This window comes from Acanthaster planci, linkage group LG01, assembly GCF_054643075.1.
Source record: "Acanthaster planci isolate LZ-2023a linkage group LG01, COTS_SCS, whole genome shotgun sequence".
Taxonomy (NCBI): domain Eukaryota; kingdom Metazoa; phylum Echinodermata; class Asteroidea; order Valvatida; family Acanthasteridae; genus Acanthaster; species Acanthaster planci.
In genome coordinates, this window is record NC_141777.1 from 5,155,823 (window position 1) to 5,182,156 (window position 26,334).

The 26,334-nt window shown below is 41.7% G+C and overlaps 1 protein-coding gene across 4 annotated transcripts in view; it reads left to right on the forward strand.

Annotated features, from left to right (window-relative positions):
- The first annotated feature begins 240 nt into the window (after positions 1-240).
- The window catches only part of ralgapb (Ral GTPase activating protein non-catalytic subunit beta), a 30,573-nt gene continuing 4,479 nt past the window's right edge, over positions 241-26,334 (forward strand). For 2 of the 4 annotated variants that reach the window (XM_087147900.1, XM_087147911.1), the window contains exons 1-23: positions 241-621; positions 2,261-2,468; positions 3,595-3,765; positions 5,833-6,093; positions 7,283-7,543; positions 8,193-8,582; positions 12,974-13,260; positions 14,029-14,171; positions 15,115-15,212; positions 15,760-15,909; positions 16,652-16,799; positions 17,425-17,501; positions 17,712-17,852; positions 19,523-19,689; positions 20,080-20,250; positions 20,443-20,626; positions 21,082-21,176; positions 21,948-22,072; positions 22,783-23,035; positions 24,218-24,391; positions 24,652-24,814; positions 25,482-25,634; positions 26,000-26,260. In XM_087147900.1, the coding sequence (XP_087004026.1) occupies positions 400-621; positions 2,261-2,468; positions 3,595-3,765; positions 5,833-6,093; positions 7,283-7,543; positions 8,193-8,582; positions 12,974-13,260; positions 14,029-14,171; positions 15,115-15,212; positions 15,760-15,909; positions 16,652-16,799; positions 17,425-17,501; positions 17,712-17,852; positions 19,523-19,689; positions 20,080-20,250; positions 20,443-20,626; positions 21,082-21,176; positions 21,948-22,072; positions 22,783-23,035; positions 24,218-24,391; positions 24,652-24,814; positions 25,482-25,634; positions 26,000-26,260 (4,303 nt within the window). In that variant the 5' untranslated portion in view covers positions 241-399. The remainder of the gene's footprint in view (positions 622-2,260; positions 2,469-3,594; positions 3,766-5,832; positions 6,094-7,282; positions 7,544-8,192; positions 8,583-12,973; positions 13,261-14,028; positions 14,172-15,114; positions 15,213-15,759; positions 15,910-16,651; positions 16,800-17,424; positions 17,502-17,711; positions 17,853-19,522; positions 19,690-20,079; positions 20,251-20,442; positions 20,627-21,081; positions 21,177-21,947; positions 22,073-22,782; positions 23,036-24,217; positions 24,392-24,651; positions 24,815-25,481; positions 25,635-25,999; positions 26,261-26,334) is intronic. The other 2 variants (XM_087147920.1, XM_087147916.1) reach the window with 2 other exon arrangements.

Sequence of the window (26,334 nt, forward strand, 5' to 3'; positions counted from 1 at the left end):
AATATTAAGTAACACGTAGTTCATGTTTACAATTAAACTGACTTTGCCGGGAACTCAGAACCTAAAGTCTTGAAAATTAAATGTGGATACGACAAACATTTAAAAGAATAGATTTAATCGTGAAAAAAATCGCACAAAACCATAAAAAAGTTTTGCGGTTTTTATAATGAACTATATGTTTGTAAAATCGAAATTATCAACTAAAAGTTCATTCACCATCATTATTGCACGCTCCTCCTTGAAGTGGCAGAGGGCGCTAGTTTCAATAAAAATGGAAACCTTTCGTGAGAGGTTTCTGGGTTTCCTAAAGTGAAAGTCTCTGGGTTTCCAGCTCTTCTATACTGTATCCGTATGAGTCAACCATTTGGCTAAACCCGCACCTAAAACCCAACAACCATCATGTATTCCTGGTGGGCTTCTATGCAAGCAGAAATTGAGACTGATGGGAGCAATCGTAGCGTTCTTCAAAGCTTCCCCGACGGTGTGGGGAGGGAAGTGGTTCTTTCCGTGGTTCGGCAACTTGCAAATCACCTGAGCTCGACGGCAACGAGTAGTCGTGTTGGCAGTCAGCATCTACGGAGTCCACTTGACACTGAGAAGGAAGTGTTGTGGACTATGGAGGTTATTTGCTTTGATTGCTCAAATTAAATTGAAAATGATGAAACCTTACACGCTCTTTTTAAACGTGTTCATCATAAATATGACTTTACACACTGGCTGCACCCTGTAATTTAGTTGAAAACATGTTAGATAATTGACATGCCTTAACTTTATTAATTTATCATGTTTATAGTTTACTTTCAAAGGAAAGAGTTCCATACAGATGCCACTTGACACCCTGTGCACAAACCCTATGGGATTGGTCTGAAAAATTCTACGTACGTTCTAAGTAAACGACTTGGTATTTTCCTTCCTAAATTGAATTTTTCTGGACGTGATGTTTTGCTTTCTGACGGCTAATGGCAAGAATGGGTCACTGTAGGGAAATAATTACTGGTGTCTGTATATGGAACTCTTTCCCTTCCAAAGAAGGGTTCTAGACCCCGTTCTCTTGGAGAGGTCCCCAAAACGACATAAAAAAGAAAAATGTGTGGCCAAAACCTTGTAGTCAGTTAATCTGACATGAAAATAAGAAACATAATGAATAGCTGTATGTAAGACCCAACAGCTTGATTATGACGTGAGATCAAGGTGAGATGCAACTGGAAACTGACTGTGTCATGCATGGGCTATTTGGCTGAAAACAAAGCCTGAAAGTTGATCCCCCCATGGCGTGCTTCCGGAACACTTGGATAGGAAAAATAACGTGCAAAAATGTTAGAATTTATAATATTTTTCATTCAGTTTAAAAATCCAACTCGGAAAAAGGGCTTTAGAAAATATTTGCTAGTATATCAATTTGTTGACACAGAACAATTGCCTGACCTAGTAAAAGAGAAATATCCTGCGAAAAATTGAACCATCACTTCCAGAAATCTAAAAACAGTGTAATGCGGCAGTCTCATACTCAGATGAACGTTTACAGTTTGATATTTTATGGTAGTCTGTCGGTGAAAGGCAAAATAAAAACAGATCAAAATATTTTACTGACTTTTTCAATTTATAAAGTAATAAACTTAAAGAAAGACTTTCACATTTTATGTAACTTTTGCTGATAAGAACTGCATCATGTCAACTCTACCGAATCTGGAACCCATTGACTGCTGGTAGGTAAATCTTGCAATGTTGTACGATCTCGTTTTCACGTAAGCACGGGCAGTGAAAACAAATGTACATGAACAAGGAGACCTACATGTAGGTACATGTTAATAAAATTCCTTTTTACCCATCTCCAGGTGAAGTTTCTTAAATATTACTTGAGGAAAACAAGGTAAAATTCCAACATGAGTGTTTCATGGGGTGGTTTCAGTTAGGAATCATTCTTCCAAAAATAACCGAATGTGATAGGACAGTTCCATGTAAAATCCCCTTAGGTGGACCGCGTAAGGGTTCCAGAAGCTTGCTGCATGACCTTTTACTTTCAGGCTCTCTTCTAAGCTAGGAAAATTGAAACATTATCATAGAACAAACAGGGCAGTGAGTTGCCTGTTCACCAGTACTGGTCACATCTTTTTCTCAAATCTGGTCCTAATCTATTTTGTGATATTTTGACATGAAAAAAAACAGATGAAATTCAACAAGGATCAAATTCCCTATATGCTCAGTCATACAGTACATTTTCATGTACATGTACTAACCACTAAATCTTATTTTTTGGTAGGTGATCTGTTATGGTTTGACGCTACCTTTAACTGAGAAAGAAGCCGTCAAAAGTTGTGTAAATGTCTACTGCGAGTGGCTGAGTGCTCTTACCATTCCCAAACACTCCATACCCGGGCCACTGCTCAAAGACCCCAACTTCTTTGTCCAGAGAATCCTGAGGCATCTCATCAATTTATTCCAGCCAAGGGTACAGCCAAGAATGCAAGGTGAGGTTGGGTTGGATGCCAGTGCTGTTATCAAGACCATGCACAATACCAGTCACTAAGCTAGCCACAAGCCCAGACAAAAGACCAGACACAAGACCGTACACAAGACCACTTACTAAGCCAGCCACAAGACCAGGCATAAGACCATGCACAAGACCAGTCACTAATCTAGCCATAAGACCAGTCAAAAGACCAGACACAAGACCATGCACAAGACCACTCACTAAGCCAGCCACAAGACCAGACATAAGACCATGCACAAGACCAGTCACTAATCTAGCCATAAGACCAGTCAAAAGACCAGACACAAGACCATGCACAAGACCAGTCGCTAATCCAGCCATAAGACCAGTCAAAAGACCAGACACAAGACCAGACACGACCACACACAAGACCACACATAAGACCACACATAAGACCAGTCACAAAGCCAGACACAAGACCAGACATAAGACCAGTCACAGGACCAGACATAAGACCAGTCACAGGACCAGACATAAGACCAGCCACAAGGCAGACACAAGGCCAGTCATAAGACCAGCCACAAGAGCAGTTACAAGTCCAGACACGAGACCAGTCACAAAGCCAATTACAAGACCAGACACAAGTAACAGGTTGAACAGTTACAAGGGAATGCTTCTGTGAGTCTTTTAACGGTCTTAAGGGTTTTGACACTCAACTTATTGTATTGTGTTGGTAGCTGTTTTAAATATCCAAGTTAAATCAAATTTAAACTACAAAGTGAAAAGCAACTATAATCCGGTTAACCTTTTTGCAAAGCGGTGTTACAAGCAACTTTTCCAAAATTTCTTAAAAAGCCCAGTGGGCGAGACACAAACGAAACATGGCAGATATTCCCTTATCATTAGCGTAAAAAGCTAAGGTAAAAAAAACAGACAAGTGCATATTTAAGCTTAAGTGGGGGCTTTTTTTTTTTTTTACATGAACAGGCCAAAGAATGTGTTTCTGAGCCTGTTTGTAATTGTTTGAAGTAAACGATCTTCAAACAGCTGGTGTAGGAAAAAAAGCATAAGAAATTGTCGGAAAGAGTTCAAAACAAGACTCCCTAGGACATTGTTAATTAGTCATTACTCCAACTCAAGGCTGATTTGTATCTCCAATTCAGGAATGAATATGCATGAGACAACGAACCAGGTCATGCTGTGTCACCGCGTCTTGCGCTCTGTGCAGACTGTCGCTACTGAGAGCATTGTCATGACGAGACAGACGTGGGAGTCCCTCTTGAAGTTTCTATTAGCCGTTAATGACACTATATTGGCTCCACCCCTTGAACCAGGTGTGCCCATTTTGCCTATATCCTCACAGTACACTGTATGTCAACGAGAATCCTGCTGAATGCAACAACATGCAATGGTTTAAGCAGCATACTTATAAATATGACTAGATTTAACTGGCCAGGGTGGGATTTCTCAGATATCAGGATTAGTGACCCCCAAATTGTTTAATATTTTCAAGATTGACTCATTCGGATTTTGAACTTTTTTTTGCACCTTGTACTAAAACCTACTGCGTCAGTCAGATAACTGTTTGTTTTCAAGGGAAATGAAGCCTTGTTAGCCATTAACTTCCTTGGAAAGTCAGTTCTTTATTGTGGTAGATTTTTTTTTAGATTCCTTTTCACCAGTCTTGCCTCTGAATAGGTCAGCAAGCCCATGGTGGAACAGCACGCAGTAGTGCCATCGTCTGAAAGGAATGGCTCTGTTGCACTTTGTTACATTCAGCTGGGCGATGAGTTAGCCTTTTCTAGTGTGACATTTCACGTGTGCTCCATCCTTAACCTCTGCATTCTCCCCTTTGATGCCCCCCTGTTTGCTGACCCTGCATTCACTTTTAGTGAAGCACATGCTTGTAGGTCCTCATTTACACTAAACGTTCATTCACTTGGTTCTTTGAGTCTTTTTGTGTTGTTCACTTAACCCCTTCGTACCGGAAAGTGGTAAGAGCCGCCGTAAAAATTGAGATCCTCATCCTGCTTTTCAGCTATTATTCTCCGCCCACGCTCGAGTGAACACGGTGAAAGAAGGCAGACCCTGGCTCTTGTATATATGGTGATTGGCCTTTGTGTGTTGCCAAGAAATGAAAAGGCCGAATTTCCGCCCACGCTCGAGTGAACACGGTGAAAGAAGGCAGACCCTGGCTCTTGTATATATGGTGATTGGCCTTTGTGTGTTGCCAAGAAATGAAAAGGCCGAATTTACATCATAATCACCAGCTTCACAATAGTCCCCACTTTGAAAAGAGGCAACGGGAATGTGGGAGCGTGGGTAGAGCCACATGCCGTTGAACAATCAGCCTTTTCACCGTGTAATTCAAAGCATGCAGAGCACACAGGGCCACAAACCGAGAATTTGCTGTTTGGCAGGTGGCCTTTGTGGCCAAGCGAGGCTGGAATTCTCGCAGTCGGCTTTCAGAAAAAAGTCCCAGCGTCAAGGGGTTAACACATCGGTGACCTTTCAGATCCTTTGTACTTAAAGTCCTCTAGTCAACCCTTTGATTCCGGGCTTTTAGATCTGAAGGTGTGTAGCACAACCTTGGATATCTTGGCTACAGGATCTGAAAGTGCATGATACAACCTGGGATTCTATTTTCAAAAAGTATAGATGGTTCGATAGACACGGCGCGTCAGTTTAGAAGCTTTTTGATTTTCTTCTTAATGATCTTTACTAGAAAAGAACATCATACATGTACTATTACTCCTTGGTTCATGTGATTCTGTGCTTGGGTGTTTGTAGCACTAGGTGTCAACTCTAACTTTCGTGGTGTTTTAGCTAATAAGCTTCCTAAATCCTTTGAATTACAACAATGAACAATGAACATTACAATGAACATTCTTCATGTTACGGCTAGATTGGAGCCCATTAAAAGTGAACTAGCCATGCATCAGTCATTACTTGCACTTTGTTGTGTCTGTCCAACTGATTGATGTGCACAGTATGGTAATTGTTGATGGTTCTGTATGGCTTTTGCACAATTCACATTGTGAATGGCTTGGAGTGTGCGCAATAAGTTTCCAGCAGAATGAGCAAATCCTTCAGTACCTTTGCACGAGGATTTGTATCTGAACATAGGCACCAGCACTATTTTTCAATTTTCACAGGTGTTGTCAAGTGGCTCTTGTGAGTAGGTTTTGGCACCGTCAACATTTCTCGCATGGAGCTTGTAGAACACAGATCATAGTTATAGTTGGTGTTTCATTGGCATTCTAACACTAATTCATTCTCTCTCACACACCTCCTCCTGCCTTATTGCACTTCTGCCACCATATCCCACCTCTGCCACCATCACCAACTCCTGCTTCTACTGACTACCACTACAACCAATGCCAACCACTGTGATCACTTAGGAGCGCTGTCTATGGTGCCTGTTCCAGACAGCCTAGCAGAGCAGCTGTGCGAGCGGCTACTCAGCGTCCTCTTTGAGATCTGGCTGCTGGCATGTGGTCGCTGTTTCCCTTCGCCGACACTGTGGCGGACGTTCACAGACATGTGTGCCACATGGCGGCACCACGCCGCGACTGTGGAGCAGTGGAATCGCATCAACAAGGTGCTGACATCCAGACTGCTGAAGATTCTGTATGGACCAGAATTCCCAACTCTGCCCATTGGTAATTTACCTTTACATTGCACTAACTTTGATGGGTGTATTCCGTTCAGCTCAAGTGAACAATTGGAATACTTCATGTTTGAGAATAATTTCTGAATTTCATTCAGTATGCTCAGAAGAATAAAGTACCAGATGGTGTTATTCTCTGTGAATGCTACGTACCTGTCTACCATTTCAAAATTGTGTCTTGATTTACACTTATCTTATTTCTTGCGATAAAGGATACATCCACTGATATCCACATATCCTTTTGCAGATAGATTAAACTCGGTCAGTTACCTGTTTTTTAGTAATGTGTTTTTCAGTTGTAAACATTGACCCATTAGGGCCACATGCCGATTTTGTGTTCAGGTTTATGTGTACGTTTATGGCATGCTGCGTGCACAACCAATAAATTTCCATTGGAATTTACTGTCTGTGGATGAGTGTCGGATGCCCAGTCGGAAAGGTCAGCTACCAACCTCTTTCCTTTGAAGGTGCTCAGGGGTACAATAATTGAAATTTGAGCTGGAATGTTGAACGGTATCGTTTAATAAAATATCAGTCTTGCTTAGCCCTGGATTGTACATGTCTGGTAATCTTGTCTTTTTTTGAGGGGGGAGGGAGTAGTATTTGTTTTCTGTGTAATGAACCAAAACAGTCCTATGGTAGCCTTGTAAAACTTGTGCAATCCAGAAATTTTGTCATCTACTGGGACAAAGGTCCAGTGACCTATTTGACAAGATATTAACCCTGGGAGGTTAGGCATGGAGCAGATAAGCAGTGGTTGTAGAACTACGTAGCTTTTTGGCAAGTCCATGATTTCATACATGGCATGACCCACCAGTAATAGAAGTTATAATGGATTTTGGGATTGTTCATTCTACTGCTGGACATCTGGATGGGGAATACCCACAAGGAGTTTTAGTTTCTGTGATGATTTTTGCAATTAAAGAAAACATGGTATTCCATACGAGATGAAAAGGGAACCAGTTTGTTGACTCACCAACTGTCCTTAAGCTGTAGAATGACTACATTGTTGTATTTCCATTTCCCTCATATTGTGTTTTTTCCATAGAAGTTGTAAAATATTATTTCTGTCTTCCGTCAGTATTTACCATGTATATCTTCATGATAGTTGAATTTTTCCTGTATAATATTTTCAAAAAAGTACTCATAAATGATCTAACATGAACCTTTTCCCCCACCAGCCGATGAAGAGGCTCACATCATCCCAACCGAGTTGGACAATGACGGCGTAGCCCAGACCTGGTTCCGTTTCCTTCACTTGCTGGGTAACCCTGTCAACCTCTGCAGGCCAAAGGTCATCAGCCACACCCCAAAGTTCCTGGCGGCGGCCGTGTCATACCAACCCTCCCTGGAGCCCCATCAGTTCACCTGCCTACAGGCGCTGCCTCAGATCTTCCTGAAGGCCATGAGAGGGGTGTCGGTCATCATCGATGCATTCTTGGGTAATCTTGATTGTCTCTTGGCCTTTCACTCCAAGTTCTCCTGTTTTAAAACAACATTGTTTTACAAATGTTTCTGTTGTTTCACAATGACGATTCTTGCTTGGCACCCTCCTTCCTTTTGCCCACGTAGCCTCGCAGTCCACTCAGATTTCCTTGTCTCCCAACAAGTTTGAAAAGACGCTGCTAAGCTTAAAATCTGGTGGCGACGTTAAAGTTTTTGGTGCCACATTTACATATCTGGAATATTTAGTCCCACGCAACACATTCTTTATGAGAAAAGTTGCCTATGAATGTTTGAACTTGCTTCAAGTTTTGGCAAAATAATCCACCATTATAAAGGTGCCCTCAAATGCACTTGACCTTAACTTACATGAAAAGGAAGAGGGACGGAGCTTTAAGTAGGCCCTGAGCCTTTTGCTTAACTCCTAACATATTTTTTTTCAGTCTCCTCCAATTTTAAAGTTATACTTTGGAGAACATTCAGTGCTCCTTGTTTATTTTATTTCAAATGCATTGCTATCCATAAACAAAACCATCAGATTCAGTGTCAGAAGTCAGAAGCAAATTTTCAGATGTAACTTGCATAGAGATGGTCCATTCTGTGTGTTTTTTGTCATTTGTATGTATTTATTTCACCTGTGTATTGTAGGTATATTGACCCCACAGAGTGCTGACCCACATTCCACCCGCATATCCACCCTCCCGATCGATGAAACCCCACCCCTGGGCCGTAAAATCAGCCGCAAGGAGCAGGTCTCGGCCAAGCAGATCAAGGAGAAAGTGATGTCCTCCCATGCCCCGCCTCTGTCCTCGCAAGCCTCCAGCGTGACCATGGCGTCCTTCTGCGTGGAGGACGCCACGGACGGGCGGGGCACACCCACGCCCCGCCGCTCCCAGTGCAACAGCATCCTGCACCTGTTTGGGGCGTGGCTGTTTGAGGCCGCGCTGACCGGCTGTAAGTCTCGCAAAATTGCCTCACCTCCACGGCGGAGGTCTTTAGCTGTTGATGCCCGCACTAACATCACTAACTTTGCTTTCGGTATGTGCATTCATCATTTCATCTCATTTTGTTTCATTCATTTGTGTTTGTTATTGCACCATTTTTTATATTATTTACAATTTGAAACTTTTTATGGATGACAAACCAGTTTAAGTTTAAGTTTAGTGTAATTCAAATTTGATTTATTGATTTCAAAAGTGATCTCATGTGTTGACACTTTTTCTCAAGGATTGCACAGCAGTTCACTTTTACATTTTCCCTTGCATTTTTAATTTTTTTGAGTGGTTATATTGAGTTTTTGAGTGATTTATTTTACTTGATCATTTAAAAGTGAAAGTTTTACTAGCATAGTTGATTCTTGGACTAATTCGTGCCTGTCATTTAATGCATTGATGAAAACTTAATGTTTGTTCAAATCAAGTTGTATTAATTTTTATGTTTTCTTTCTTTTTAGTTACAATTTTGTCTTTGAAAGGTCAGATATTGAATTTGAAGACATCCAAAAAGCACTCCACATGAAAACTTTGACTAACCCAATTAGCTGGATGAGTATAAAAGAATTTGAAAAAAAAATAGCCACCATGCATGCCACAGTGATGCACCTGTCGTCTGAGTTTTCAGTTCATGGTTGATGGAGTGTCTCTGCTCTGTGCTCTGACACACAATTTTGCAGGATGTTAAAAACATGCAAACAATACAATGGATACAACCTCCAGGCACAAAATCATTTTCTGTTTGTGATGTAATCCCGAGAGAAAATTTTAATTGAAAATCAGTTTTCTTACTTGCAGTTTTTGAAAACAAATTGGAACTACTTTTGAGCCTTTTGAATGCATGGCAGAATTTTTTGGGGGATAGTTTTGGTGCATGTTTCATTTTAAAATTTTAATCAGGGTGTCTTAAATTGGAGTTCACTGCATGCTGCATGTCAAACAAACCAACAAACTGATGAATGATTGGCCAAATCACTGACTTGGTTAACTTTGAATGATCACCCTTGCAAGAACAGAAAGCAACCCTCCCCGATAACACATTACCATAGACAGGTTAACTCAAAGAAGCTTTTTGAAAGGAAAAAGGATTATTCCATATCATTATTTGGAATTGATGAGCTTGTTGCAAAATCGTGCATGCCACACTCTGTGGTCATTGTTTTTTTATCAACACCAACCTCTTGGCTAACTTCAAATTAAAAAAAAGCTGTTATCTGAACAAAGTTGCCATGTAAATTTCATAACACTTTGACGTCAATTCACGAGGCTTTCCATTAATTGTTTTCCAGAAGCTGGCATCAATGTATTACCCTTCTGAAAAGAAAGAGAGAAAACTTCAAAGGGGTTGTCCTTATTTTAGAATTTATCAAAGCAGTTTGTCGTCACTTTGTTTCTTCTGTCCTTGCAAGAGTTGGAATCCCTGGGGTTTGCTCAGCATTAAACCCTCAGTACAGTCAGCCATCATTTTTGAATTGCACATTTGCTATCCAAACTTTTATATACATTTTGACATACATGTTACATGGCACGCTAATAATTTCACTATTTAGGGGCTGATTTCCTTAAAAACTTCCCATTATGATCGGTCTTAAGGTAATTTATTTTTGATGAATCGGGTTTGATCAGCAGACCAGTTCAAGGTACAGAGGTGGTTGTCTTCAGCATTCAGAATGATGGTGATGTATTATTGTGAGAATAGCTGCGTTGAAACTGCTTGGATGTGGCTGGCTTGTGTATTTTCCTGTGGAAGCTGTATTGAAGTGGCTAAGTTCATTTCCCATCTAGGCTTGTGTACTGACACCAGCCATAGCTACATTATTTGGACGCAGTGTGGCTCAAGGCTCTCTGAGTCAGTACCCCATTGTCATCAACATGTTGCCACATGTTTTGCAGTTTTTTCCGTCACTGAAGCGGGGTTGAATCAGCTTAAAAATGTTAAGATCTTAATAAATTCATTGGAGGCCAAGTTATGTTAGTGTGATACCACGAACATAGACCAATAAATGGCAAATCTGAAGTCAATTTTGTGAGTTCACCCCAGTACCAAAGTCACTAAAATGATGAAAAAGAAAAAAAGTACATGCCATCATTTTCTTTAAAAAATTTTGTATTCGCCTGTGCTTGATTTTTGAGGAGAAAAGTGATGGCATTCACACGAAATTGTAGATTTGCAAAAGAATGATGGTAATTTCATGACATTCTCAATATACATAAATCAATGTCATGTTTTGAACAATGTACAAATTTGCTTTTATCTTGAATGGACGTACACATTAACAACATGTAACAGTGAACTTGCTCTGAAACAAGAGCAACAGTTTTCTAAAAAAATATATTATAAAACTACAGATTTGGCAAAAATAAGTACTCTGTTTTGGCTGATGTTTAAAATTGTGACAGATGTACCGATGACTGGAGCTTTGGACATTTGAAAACAAGGAATTAAGCCTAAAAGAAAATAAAAAACAAACAAAAACAATTGTCCGAGTAATCAGGTTTTGATAATAGGAAGGAACCTGAGGAAGATATGTTGAATTTGCTGAACTCTAGTAGTATCTGGGAGGTTTGGGGGAATTGGGCCCAGTAGTGTGTTTTCACGCATTTGTCAATGTGCAGCTGATTCGACACAGCTTCATTTGGGATATTATATCATATGTTGTCTTGTCCTACACAGGCACAGTGCATTGTGTGTCACCCACGCCACTATGCCAGTATTCGTTTCCCCCAAATCAACCCCAGTCATTCTAACAAGTGCCTTATTATAGTCGGGCTGTCTCATAACCAGCCTTGCTGTTGTCATTCACAGCACATTCAGTCATTGCCAAGATTAGTGACACAAATCTGTATCATGCATTTGGATGCCACCGTGCAAGCCTCGTTACCACTCGCACAAAGCCCTGTCTTGTGTGTACGTATTGCACTGTCCGCTTACATTCGCCGTTGTAATGGTACTCAGTGATGACACCTTGTACAATTACATGTATGTAGTTCTTTGAGTAGTCAAGACCATCCTGAAGAGAATTTGTTATAGGAGCAAGCTGTTCAAATTGCCTGATCACAAAACTTGGGCGGTCATTCACTTTAAATGTACAGTTTACGTCCAGTTAGCATGTATGGTTTGTGTTTCAGGTTGGGGCATTTGTTACATGTTGAGGTTCACCACTTTGTACTGGAATCATTTCCATTTATCCATATTGTCAGTTACATTTTGGCCCATGTGCATCAGTCTCATTACATTGTAAACAGAATGTACGAGATCTTGTTTTAAAAAAAGACTTCTTGTGAACAGGCTTGTAAGTCACTGAGACATATGGTAGTAAGTTGTTCTTTATCTTCATGTACATCAGATCCTAAAAGTTCCAAGTAGAAAATTGCTTAAAAAGTAGACAAAGGAAGCTGTAGTTGAGGTTGACAAATACTAGGGCCCAATTTCATGGCGCTGCTTACCGCAAGCGAAAATTGCGCTTACCGTACCAGAAAATTCTGTGCCTACGGCGAACATATTCACAGCTTAGTGAGGAATTTGGGCTTGTGGACATGTATACATCCTGTAACTAAGGATTGTGTGCTTGGGAGGATAGCGCAGAATTTTTCTGCTTGCACGGTCAGCACAGAATGGAGATCATAAGCGCAGAATTCTGCGGTAAGCAGAGCTATGAAATTGTGTTGATTCCAACTCAGTCCCGTTAAAATCCAAAAGGCATCAATCTGGGAGGAAAATTACTACTGCTTTAAACATACCTGTAAAACCCTTGTACGTTTTTGATACACTTCTCGTGCATGTAGTCTAGACTTAACTAACCCAGGGTAAGGTTTAATTAATCAACAGGTAGATAGGGTTTAGGCTACTTAACCTTGACCTTGATACATGAGGTTGAAGTCAATTGACCTAGATGGGGTTGAAGATGATTAACCTACAAAAAATCAATCAAATATGGGTTAGGGTTAATTAACCTACATGTAGCTGAGATTAAACCTGGACAGGGTTAAGCATAATTCACCCAGATCCATGGGGTCAATGCCATTTGATTTTGGTGGGGCTCAGGCTGATTAACTTACAAAAATCACGAAAACATATGTCATTTACAAGAAGAAATGAAATGTAAAAAGAAAAGTGAATATCCATGTCTGGTACACCAACTCTCTCCTGCTCTAAAACGTTTTGGGAGCCTTCCTGACCAAACAATTTGACCGTTGACACCAGTGGAGTTTAATGTATGCTGAATGGCATGTTTTCGCTTAAAACAAGAGAACAGAGCATGTGGCATATTACTTACCAGAAATTACTTTATACAGAAGTCATTGCTAAATAGTGACCTCCTCTGCTAAAGTTGCAATTAATGTCTCTCACCAAATTGCCAGATGCACATTCACTACACGCCATTATGTCGTATTTGAGAATGTCATTTGACAGAGTGCTTTTCCTAACTCTTTAAGGTAAGGCATTTAAGCGTCACCACTCCATTGCTATTCCCGACGCCTCCCGCTCAGGCCACCTCAGCGATCTGCGTGCGGTCTCGCTCCAGGATCCCTTCCCCGCCTCCGTGGCAGCCAATCCACTCTTTGACATGTCAGAATTCCCTGACAGTTATGAGGCAGGGCGAGCCGAGGCGTGCGGCATGCTCTGCCGGATCTTCACCAGCCGCAAGTCAGATGAGGAGATTCAGCAGGCTTACCTGGGACGATTCTACGTAGCGTTCAGCCAGGGCGTCAGAGTGGATGAGGTGAAGTTAACTCTGTCTGGGTTTTTTCTTGGGGTGGTGGTGGTGTGGGTGTGTTTGTTTTAGTATTCATTTTGTTTGTTTTGTAGTGAGGGACCAAGTTTATCCAGGACCAACTTCTACTGCTTAGTTAAGGAATTTGCCAAGCAAAGAAAAAAGTGCTTAGCAGGCTGCCAACAAAACTATTGAATTCTGTATTTGTTTTGACTGATTCGCAGTGAATTTTTGCTTGGCACATAATTTTTTTTTAAGCAATATGCTTAAAAGCTCTGTGAAATTTGGTGGTGGTGCCAAGTTCTGGTTACAATTGATAGGTTTCAGACTGTGTGTGTGGAAGAATTACCATATTAACTTTCAACAAATATCTTTTTTCTCGACATAAATGGAGCATAATGTTGACACATTGTCTCCATCTGTTCTTTCCAGCATAAACACATTCTTTTTAAGAAGAATTCATCATCTACAGGTTGTTACATTTACAGGTCCGTAGGTTTTAAAATTGTGGAAGCTCTTGTCTGACACAACTTTGTGCATACTTTGGTGTGGTTGTCTAGAATAAAGACAGACGAAAATGCATGTGACATGCGTGTGAAATCTGGTGTCCTAACCTGAAAATTTGAAGATGGATTCTTCATTTATCACTGAGTACTTTGAAAAGTCAAAATGGATCAACAAAAAATGTGAGAGACCTTTTGCTGCATTTTACTCCATAAACACTGCACGGTCACGAATATTAACTTCAGCATTCGAATTCCGCCCCATTCACCACAGGCTTTAAGTGGTCAGGTACTCTCCAATGTGCTCTACAACTCCACTAATCTGCTGCGCATTGATTTGAAAGGAGTCCAGGTACTTATCCCAGATATCATCACAGCATTGCAGATCGTGCTTCCAGAGAAGGAGATTCGATTCCAGTAAGTTTGCCAGCATGAAGTCATCCATTTTAATTTTCAAATCTGCCAAAATGATCTCCTGTTACTTAATCTGGGTTGAAAAATTGAAAATGTTTACCCTGTGCTTTACAGAGATGCTGCAAGTTTTTATCATCAATGTTAAGAATTTTCTGACTATCAGTATTTGCAAACACTCATGCAACCAAGTTTCCTAACAGTGCTCAGTTGTCAGTTTGGTAAATTTCTGGTAAATCCAAATGTTGCACTTCATGATCTGTTTGACACTTGAAACTTCCCAAAAACATACCCTTCAAATGGATTTGTTGGCAAGGCTGGTTAATCCGGTAGGTCTTCCTAGTCCCTGCAAACATGTGCGGCCTACGAGTACAAACAAGATTCATGCATGCGCTAGAACAGTCTTAGCATTATGTTGGGAAAAGCTTTAAACCAAGCTTGGTTTACTATGGCTCAGGATCAACACGAAATGTTAGGCTCCAGTGTTAAAGTATCTAGCCCTGTGGAATGAGATTGTTCAATATTTCAAAAAGGCAAGGCCATTCGAAAACAAACCACTTACAGGCAGACCTTGTCCCTGAGTATTGTCATTCCGTATTAACCTCGTTGTGGTTCATTTTTGGCAAGAGCTGTTGGCTCATTTGAAGTGGCTCATTGGAGCTTGAATCTACAGCAGAGTTGGGCATTCAGTGGAACACTCAATCCGACCCTACTTGTTGGCCATATGGGCTCTGTGGAGAAGCACCCCCTCAGGGGTGATAAAGAGAAAGGCTGGGCCGACACAGGAATGCTGTTACTGTTGTGTGGTTGGTGCCCTTGCGAAGACCCTATGGGTTTGCACAGATTCAGATCATATGTACAGGTACCCTGTGCCTCTCCTGTGCACACACAATTGCTTACGTATGGCATGCGAGCCTTATTAGTCGACAAATGTTCTTCTCTTTGTCAGGTCTCTAGTGTCCAACCAGCAGCTACGAAGGGCATCCATTCATCTCTTGTTATCCATGCTGTGCCTACCCCATCACTTCAAGAATCTCGCCATCCACGGTACACTGTCTTTTCTTCTGTTTAAGTCGTAACATAGTAATTCCACACACTTCACATACAGTCACCTTGTAAACACTGTGCATTTGTTCTGCCCAATTCTTCCCTGGCTTTGGAGGTGAAATTGTGAAACACTACCAGGGATTTTTGAGAATGGAGACATCTGTCTTTTTTAACTTCTGTAGCAAAATTGACCATGATTACAGCAATTATTGCATCAAGGATAGCTCAAGACATTTCATGACCAATAATGTTTCATGTAAGAATGGAAAAGTTTTATGGTCTATGTATTGAACTCTGGCATGATATATTCTGTTTCCTACAACTAATTGAATTGATCTTTTTTTTTTTGAGATTGTTTTGTTGTGCTGTGATCAATACACATGCACATGTAATTTTGAGTATTGTACACCAAATCCAACAAAGGAAAAGTAAGTGTAATTAATTTCACCATAATGTCACATCTCATGTTATCTAAACATGTTCACACCTTGATCCGTTAACATTTGAAAGAATAAAACTCCGACTTTACCATTGTGATGACCTGTAGACTTGATGACCGGCAAAGAGATGACCACAGAGGACATGCTAGGCCGGACCGAGCAGGTCACTTTCCTGTCCCTCAAGCCCAAGTTGGTTGACCTCATGATTGCTGCCGTGCAGTGTGAGACCGACTCCTACAACACACAGATGCTTCTTGGTATGAGTGCTTGACAACAAACGTCTCTATTGGCTCTGCACGATACTAGAGAGGGCGCTATATAATCTGGCTTGAAGAGCATTGATACATGTACCAAAGAGGGGTCTGCTCTTGTGAAAACTATAAATTCTGAAGGTGGTTTTAATTTAAACTGTTTTGGATATGTATCTCCGTGGTATATTGTTAGGGATATTATGCATGGGCACTTGGACCAAGTGAAGGAGGAATTATGTCTCGTGAGAAGCAAATTTATGTTCAACTTGGGTTCATTTGTAGAGACTAAAGATTATTTACTCTCTGTTCTGCCATTTGTGGTAATTTCAGTGGTTTGACAAAACAAAACAAGATTTATAAGAGACTAAGAGAGGAAAAATAGCCCTTACGTTATGGCCCCCTCACATATTGGTAGACTTGTTTCAAGATCTCAAGCCCTGACTTCATTTATGTATTTGAGAGACTTGTAATGCCCTTAAGCCCTCCAAAATTGCCTTTTTTGGAGGGTCCAGGTGTCAAGTGTGCTCACATGTAGAACACAGTGCCTTTTCTTGTACACATTAACATATCATTCTTTAAACCCCATTTCTGGGGTCAAAGGTCAAGGATGTGCTTGCTGTGCTAGTACTTACATAATGTTCCTTCACTTGATTGTAAAATGTGCATGCTGACACCAATTAGGCTATTTTGTGCATCGACATATTTCATACCACTGGTCATGACGAAGATGTGTTTTGTCATTTCTTAGGTGCAATGCATTTTTGTGTTCTGGACTCGGCAATGTGCGAGGACATGGAAGCCAAGCAGGCTAAGATGGAACAGACAGAAAACATCCTACACGAGGAGGATGAGGAAGGAACGGATGCGGGGACTAGTGATGCAGACAAGACAAAGAGGTGGGTTCCTTAGCTGGTCCTTATACCCTCCTGTTGGCCTATTTGAGGATGCTGGTACATGTAGTTGCTAACTGCTGTCTCGAAACATTGTCAAGGAAAAGCAGAGCATCATGGGTAGTGTACCTCTCTGAGTATACACGGTTTACATGCATGGTTGTATGAAGATGGTGTTGACCAAAGGTCACCCATTAAGAAAACTTTGTCCATTGAGAACTACAAATGAACTAGCCGTGACTTACTTCAGTGGAATGTTGGGCATGAACCAAAGAAAATCTGACCAAAGTTTCCCAACAATTGCATTCCTTCCTGTTTTTGCGTTATTGAAGGATTTGGAATGATTTATTGCAGAGTTACTAGTTGCTACCCAACATCTTATCATGATGTTTGATTCTCCAGTATTGTTTACAAGTAAAAGAAAGCTATGTTGGTTTTACTGCAGATGTTGGATTTTGAAGGAGTCAAGAAGTTTCTTTGTCAAATACTTCACAAGTCCCGGTTAGGGTGGTGCTTATTTGAAGGTCTAGGGAGTTGCATAGTGAGATGATGTTGTCTTAAAAATACTCTTTTCATCAGTTGTAGTTTGTTCAATTTTCGATATATATCTGATGTATTTTGTGATGTTCAGGGACAGTGATCTGGATGATAAGCGGGCTAGCTCTGGGAGTAGGACGTCATCTCGTAGCTCAGTCGCTGGCAGAACAGGTGATATGACCCAGAACGTTATCTACTCATTGCTGATCAGTCATCACAAACGCTCCTCTTTTTGAATTTGTTTAATTATTTTAACAAGTGTATAAAGGGATACCAAAAGTGAGGGTTTCATCTGAGATGTGCCAAGTGTCAAGAGTAAGGCAAGTAAACCTTTGACCTTTCTTTGGTCTGTTGTCCTGACTCCTTTTCCATTGCCAACAGATTCAGCCTGGGTGATCTTTGTGCGTTGTTGCCACCTGGTGTGCCAACGGTTGATGTCAGCCTGGAGCACTGACTACACTGTTGCCTTGGCAGCACTGGAGCTTCTTGCCGGATTGGCTAAGGTCAAGATCAAAATCTTAGGTAATGAACGGTGCACTTCTGGCTGAGATAAGAAAAGAATACTGAACAAGTGGTTAACCCCTTCGCGACGGATGACGGTAAAAGCTGCTGTAAAAATTGAGATCCTCAGCCCGCTTTTCAGCTATTATTCTCGGCCCAAGCTCGAGCAAACACGGTGAAAGAAGGCAGACCCTGGCTCTTGTACATATGGTGATTGCCCTTTGTGTGTAGCCCAGAAATGAAAAGACCGAATATGCATCATAATCAACAGCTCCACAATAGTCCCCACTTTGAAAAGAGGCAACGGGAATGTGGAAGGGTGAGTAGCGCCGCATGCCACCAAACAATCAGCCTTTTCACCGTGTAATTCAAAGCGTGCAGAGCACGCAGGGCCACAAACCGAGAATTTGCGGTTTGGCAAGTGGCCTTTGTGGCCAAGTGAGGCAGGAATTCTTGGAGTTGGCTTTTGGAAAAAAATTCCCGTCAAGGGGTTATCAGGCTTAGCAAGAATCTGAAGGATAATTAAAGGGTAGAGCTGCAAGTAAGTGCCAAGGTTCAGTTTAGGTTCGGTTTGGACACGGTTTGGAAATTTGCGGTTCAGGTTCGGACATGTACATACATGTACAATGCACATCCAGACATCAAAGAGCTGGCTACGAACATGCCGTATAGATCTATAGTACTTTCGTGTATATGTTTAATACAAGCAACGAATCCCCTCTCCATCCCATCCATGAGTAACTTCGATGTGAACATAATTTTTTTTTATTTTTTAAGTTCTCCTTGATTTTTATATACTTTTTGTTCAATTTTGCTTTGTTTGTTCTTGTGATGGTCAAATAAATAATAATAATAATATGGAATGTAAGGGCGTAGCTTTTGGAGATTGAACGCTAAATCTGAATATACATAAGCACAATTGGATGTAGTGAGAATTTAGAATTGTGCAGCGAAAATGCCGTACGTTGCATGTTCTCGGTTGATTATGAGTGAATTCTCACCATGTGCTTTTTACAGCCATCGCGCGATGCGGGGCCACTGCAAGTGTACTGTACATGAGCAGTGTCCATGTACATTTACAGTACGTAAGTACTGTAAATGTACATACATGCTTACTGATGCACATGTGCTGAGCACTTTCGCGCGCCAGGGCACAGCGGTATAACTTGTTATCCATTTTTCATTGCATTTGCTTTTTTATTAAGTTTTCTTGCATGCATTCTGTGCGCTAGTGATGCCATGCCATATTAAAGCCGAACATCTGAACTGACCAGTTTGGTTCGGTTCGGTTCGAAAGTGCCATGTTCGATAATTTTTGGTTCGGCTCGGCAGTTTGGCTGCAGCACTAATTAAAAGCAGCTTACATCTCATAACAATTTAATTTAAATTTGACCTAAACTGAGAATTTGACCTAAACCAGAAAATTTGTGTGGTTCAATTTTCAAAGTGAGCTCCATTTACACACTCCACTTTCTAAGCCATCTTGCCGGTCATGTGATTTTCTTATGAAGTCCTGACATAATGGCTACCACAGTGGTGTATCAGTGGCTATGTTTGAATCAGCTGTTCTGTGGATACGACTTACATTCTTCCCATTGACATGCCATGGTGAGAAGCTATAGCCTGAGACATTAATGCCCATTTCGGATACAGCCTAATCTTAAGTTGTCTGTCGCTGGTACTCTGTCCAGATTCTCTGGAATGCAAGCGTGCAGTCAAGTGGATCTGTGACCATATCGTATACCAGTGTAGTCGTCCATCTATGTACCATTCCAGGGATCTTCATTCTATCATAGTGGCTGCATTCCACTGTCTAACGGTTTGGTTAATTGAACACGGAGATCTACTTAAAGACAAGGTCGGTATCAGTCAAACCATGCTTTTCTCTTTGGGTTGGTAAGATGAACAAAGAAGTTAAGTAGTCAAGTAATGTTAGAAATATAGAGGGCATGAAGTATTTTCTTGGTTCTGCATTTTGCTAAAGAAAAATGTTTCCAAGAACTGATAGTTATCTGATTTTTACATTTTTGATTCAGTTTTGAATTTTTATTTCAAAGTTTGTCATGGCTTATTAGTGTCACTGGCATAGGCAATTTAAAAAAAATCTTTTTTTAAATAACCAGAACTTTTTTATAACCAGAACTTTTTATAAGCAGTGAAGTCAAGGAGTTAGCATGATTCATGAGCAAACACTCCTGTTCATGGATCATGTTGAATTCCCTGCTCTGGTGTCGGACTCTTCCTGCAGGAATGCCTGCAGTGTGTCTTGGAGGTGGTTGAGTTGGGTATCTCGGGTACCAAGTCACAACGCAAGGCCTCGGTAGCGCCAGTCTTCAAGCACGACAAGGAGCTGAAGCCAGCGTCCAAGAGAGTCAAAGATGCTGCCGAGGGTCTGTTGGCATGCTTGCTGAACCATGTGGTGAGAATGTACCCCCTTCCCCCTCAAGATTGATAAGGAAATGAACAAGAATTACGTATCCTAAAGCACGGGAAAAAATAAATTAATGCCTGTGGACATGCCCCATGTCTGTGCAAGAGGTAATCCCTGTTTTAAAATTGAAGAGAAACAAATTATTGCATTTGTTGCTTGACCCGAATCCGTTTATTTCAGGGTTCTTTTCCCAACCCCTGTGGTCCTGCGTCAGTTGGCTCATTACTGGATGAGCAATCATTGCTGAAATACAGTGCAAACGGCGCTAGTTACGGCGCACATCACCAGGTATCATTCCGATACTTTGTGTTGGAGAACGCTACACTGATGGCCGTGCTGGAGAGACCGGTTACAGACAATGGTGGTGGGTACCGTCAATTTGCTGTGTAATTTGGAACTGGCTTTGCAACATCAGAGTGTCATTTTGTTTCTTCTTTGACGTTTGTGCATTGCTTGTTGCATGGGAAATGTTTATCACAAATCTTATCTTTTATAAAGTCTTGTTTCTGCAGTGAATGAAGTTTGTTGTTCTGTGGATTTAAAGGCAATTTGAATTTCTTTTTTCAAGCTATTGATTTTCACACCATAAAAGTAGCAGTAGTTCAGTATGAAAATAAAGGGAAAGTAGCTGTGTCAATTAGGTTTTCATAAAGATGAAACAAAGCGAAGGTGTTTTTGTTGAATGTTTCCAATAAAAGGAAAATATCGGTCCCTTTCTCACGAAAATCAGCATATCCACGAATTGTTATAAAGTGCAGATTTGTCTGCGAAGTTTAGTACGTGTAATCACCCATCTTTATTACTACTTTCCTAAAACAGGAGAGATTTTACCAACAGTAACAACCATCATCCGTGGACCCACAGGCCGACATGTCTGGACCATGAAACTGAGACATTGGTCTAAGAAAGAAAAGGTACAGGAAATACGGTCAGCATCAATTCTAGTACACACAGGATTATATGATACATTTAACCCCTTCACTACGGAGGACTAGTGTGTTGAGGATTAGTGCATACCACACATACAGTCTATTCACCATGCAGCTGCTGGTTCAATGGGGCCTGCTGCTGGACAAAGCCCTCCATTCAGGGCATACCACAGCCCAGCAGTCGCGGTCAAAATAATCCCGCCGTGAAGGGGTTAAGACTGTCATGTGTGCTGTTGCTATAGAGGGATTTCACATTAGCGCCGTCTGCGTATACTGCATCGAAACCGTGGCTCTCTGTGTTGAACTTTGTTGGGCGCGCCTGCAGAGTCCACACAGTACATAGAGTATCCGGTTCGTAAGTGTGATGCCACTTCAGTTTAAACCACGCCCACTGCACAAGATACACGACCGTCGCAGGTACGTTAGTTAGCAGTCAATTGTCGTTATTTTTCTTTGGATTTTACATGTCGAATCATCCTGAAAGACTCTTCCACAAAAATTTGCAGCCTGGAAAGTCTTAATTTAACGTACCTTTATGTATTTTGTGTCTTGACTCCTTACTTTCAATCGTCTGATCGTATTAAGAATTGAAGCTGACACATACAGCCTTATTTTCAATCGTCTGATCGTATTAAGAATTGAAGCTGACACATACAGCCTTGTTTTCAAACGCGGAAGTGCGCAGATCAACGCTAAAAGCGTCGTATTGGGATCCCTCTATTTGTGGTTGTTATATTTTACCCATCATATTTACAGGGAGACACTCCATCTGGCCTTAGCTATCCCATGAGGCCTCAGCCTGACGATCACGTGGGCACCCACCATGAGATCACATCAAGGCACTACCCAGAAGCTGTAGACAAGGTCCCTCTCACCCAGGCGTAAGATAACCCCTTCTGTACTTTATCAAAGTAGAGGCCAGGCTCTCTGCTTAGGTCTGATGTGCTGAGCTTGTAAACATTTTATTTAGGAGAAACAGGACACCAGCCAAAAATTCAAGCAAATTTGCAATTCTTGCCACAGGTTCCCCTCCAATTGATGCTTACCATGTGGTCTTTGTCAAGCAAGTTTGGTGAAGTGGAGCTGTGAAGCGGCTACCGGCTTATTTCACTTTAATAGCCAATGTCAACACAAACTCGCTTTATGCAGTAGTGTATTCGAGTCCGTCACAAATCCCTGCAAAACCACTGCTAGTCCCGACGTTACATGTCTCTGAGTCCTAAGCCAAGTTCCAAGCTATTCAAATGTACGGTAACAAAAATGTTACGTTGCCATTGGTGACATTGTTTCTTACAGTTGGTCTTGTGAAGGGAAACCAATGCCATTACATTGTACCATGCAAAGTGGCCGACGCTCTGCATGTGACGGCTCATGCAACTTTGATAACTGGTCAGGTTAAAAGGTGCTAAATGTCCGAGTACCAGCATTGTGATCGTTAATGTATCTTGGCAGTGAAATTCTCTTTGATTTTCCTCGGCATCTCAGTTGTACATATCACAACAGATGGCAACAGATGGTCATAGCAAGGACTTTTGAGACAGTGTTTGAGACACTAGACCTTTGATTGCACCAATATCTTGTTTTTATGCAGGGATCAGAGTATTCCTCCATTGGAGGACATTGAAACTGACACCCTGCGATCCGACCATCAAAAACTTGAACGCCTCATCGAAGAACAGACCGAGTATGAGAGGTTTGTGTGTGAGTCGGCCATGGAGGACATCAAGCGAGGGGGCTATCCCAATGCTCGCACCGAGTGCAAACCGCCCAATCCCTGCCGAGAGTTCAGCTCGGCTCGTCTGATCCTGTCTCACTTAGGATACTTGAGTCTTGACTCGCTTAAGGTAGGCTGAAACACGGCTTGATTTGTTCATGTGATCAGTCACATCTGAATTTGTTGTTTTGTGGCTATGACTTTGGCATTGGGTATTAATGTGCTGCAGGAAATATCCATAGCCACTGCCAAAACGCCCCCTTTAGACACGGTGTTATTTCATGAAGCTGCTAAGTGCAAAATGCTGCTTAATGCTGCTTAGCAACTAGAAGCTTTCAGCACAAATGAGCTTGAAATCAGTCACAGACAGTATACATTCCATGGCACATTGACTGGTAAAACTATTTTTTTACTGAACAAGTATTTCTGTGCTAAGCAACTGCAAGGAGAAAGCTCAGCAGGAACTGTTCAAGGCACTGTGTGTTAGACATGTGGGTAATTCCAGAAATTAGGAGGCCATTTTGTTCGTGTCCCTGTCACATCTGACGTATGATTTTGTAAGTTCAGAACACATTTTCTAATTTCCAAGAGTGATGAATTAATGCAAATTACCTGAAAAACGAATAGTAGTAGTTTGAAATCAATTCCGCTGATATTTCCGTGTCAAATAACAACGGTCAGATGTAACAGGGACACAAAAATGTCACACTTTTGGTCCCCTAATTTTTGAAATTACCTGCATTGGAGCTAAACATTGATACTCACTTTTCAACATTATGTGTACAAATCTCTTGCACACATTTTTACCAATATGCCCACCTTGTTTGCATGCATTTGTTTGGAGGCATGTAGTTCATTGGTTAGGGGTTCTGACTCAAACATAAGCTCGGAGATTTGAATCCTGCAAGCGGTGTATATGTTGTGACTTTGGACAAGTCACTTTACTCCCACTTGCCTGTCTCCACCCAGGAATATAAATAGGTACCTGTGAGGGTAGGGACATTTGTTGTATTTGATTAGCAGGTGTACCTGAAATAATGGCTTGGAGCTGTATACTCCCCAGGGAGCTGAAATAGTCTTAGGAATGTTTATTGGCTCAGTGAGCATGGATAATAATGGTGGACAGTGCCTCGACTGGGTCTTCAGATAAATGCATGTTATAAGTTGATAGGTACTATTGTTTCAATAACTCTGTCATGACAAACTGAACTGCTGGTTACATTCAAGCAACTGTTTGTCCTGTCCCCTTGCTTGAGCATGAACCAAATATTGGCGTCATTTTTTCCCCCTTTTGTCTCTGTTACCTCGCCAGGATCCGGAGAACAGTTCCATCCCACCTGCTGTGGTTGCCCTTGACGATGACTTAGCAAACTTTACCAGTGACCTGAGCGCGCTCGATGCCATTCCGAGTCGGACCTACGATACAGCTTTCATCTTCTACGTCAAGGCTGGACAGTCCGAAGCCCAGGCTATCATACAGAATGTGGTAAGGTTGTTGTGCTCAAAATTGAGTGTATAAATGTTATGACAATTCAGAAAGCCCTCCACGTAGTGAAAGTGTATTTGTTTATGCCGCTTGAATCCTGACAATAAATATAAATGTCTTCATCGACTGTGTGTAAATTACCAAGTCTTGTTGCACAAAGTGTCTTTTTGAGGTCCATTTTCTCATGCTGCCAGAATTACTTCCCCACTTGAATGATGCATGATGTGATGAAATGATATTATTCCTGACTGGCCTCACAGACAGACAGAGTTAATGTCCAGCCTCAGTTCCTGGAATTCCTGGGGTCCTTGGGCTGGTCAGTGGACGTCCACAAACATGCGGGCTGGACAGGAAACGTTGCCACCAGCTGGAAGATCACCTTTACTGACCAGAAAGACAGCTCCGCTGACCCAACCACAGAAGGTATATCGTACCACACATCAGTGCTAAATTTCCTAGGTATTTTTACTTTAAACAGTCTTGAATTCTTTCTGTCAGTAACCATTGGGAAATTCTTAAAGCAACTGCAGTGGCTCTGAAGACCGTGCCTATCCTCATATTCATCATTGTTGTAGTTAAGACCTCTTTAGACCTTCGCATGACCCCACAAGACCATCACAAGAGCACCAGTCTGAAGTCACACGCTACTCAAACAGAGTGCCTCAAAAGCATTCCTTGTCACTGTTCACCCTGTTACTTGTGACTGGTCTTGTGAATGGGCATTCAGTGACCATGACAAAAACTGCTATCCATTTGTGACATGAGGTCAGGTCTTTGTTAGACTAGACAATACAAAGAAAGGATCTCCAGTTATCTACCTTGAGCAGAAGCACCTGCTCATCTGTTGAAAAGAGCCTTGTAGGTGGGGAGTGTTCATTTTGTCAGTAGCGACTCGCTTGTAATGTGTGCATTTCATAGTCGTTAGTGAACCAGCGAAATGCAGTTCTGACCAAAGGAGCCTCCGTTGCTTGGAAAATTGCGCCCTCTCTTGGTCCAGCTCGGGGCTCATTACGCTAGAAGCCCAGTGTCCTGTCACAACCTTTGCAAGTTTGCATACCTATTTCAAGTTTACTTTGATTCTCTCATCTAGCTGGAGAGGAACCATCAGCTGAGGTGCATGGTGGTAGCTTGTATAACGGAGAGACCCACGTTCTCTACTATGCTGACGTCATGTCTGAGATAGCTTTTGTGGTGCCCAGCGAGAGGCATCATAACTCTGGCAGGCGTCACTCGGCTGGTGATGGTAGGTGTCTAAGTGCTCCTCTTATGTTTAACTGGAAATGCTCAGAATGGACCAGTCCTCAACAAAACAGTTTTAGTGACCAGCGAAAAATTCACAGAACAGTACCTACAGAATGTTGTTCATCTGAACCAAAACTTGGCCATCCTTTCAAAATGATAATTTTTTGACCCGATCTGATTTTGAAGTCACATTTGAGGTGTTGAGACAAAATGATATCACCCAGTAATTTTGACTTGTATCTAATGATTCTTTCAGGAACGTTACAGTTCACAAATGTACTCAAGATTCAGGTATTTTGTAATTAAACCTTCCTTCCGACAAATTGTAACACCTGTTTTTCCTGTGATCGATCATTCTGAAAACAGGTATTGATGAGCCTCCCAAAACAGCCCCCCTACTGACCCACAAGAGCACCAAGTCCCTCCCCTTGAGCACCCGTAGTCTGACCCTAGACCTGCCCTCGGACTCAGGGGCCCCCTCCACCACTCCGCCCCAGGTCAGTCCCATGGGCTCCCTGGAGAGGGGACGGAAGTCACTGCACAAGAAGGGTCTGGCCCTGGGCCCCGAGATCAAGGTGCTTATCGTCTGGTTGGAGAGCTTTGACGATCGTGAGGCCTTCCCGTTGAGTGAGTCGAGATCAATTTGCCGTCATTATCAGTGTCAAAATTAAGTTCATGTCAGAGTGCAACACACGTCCTCT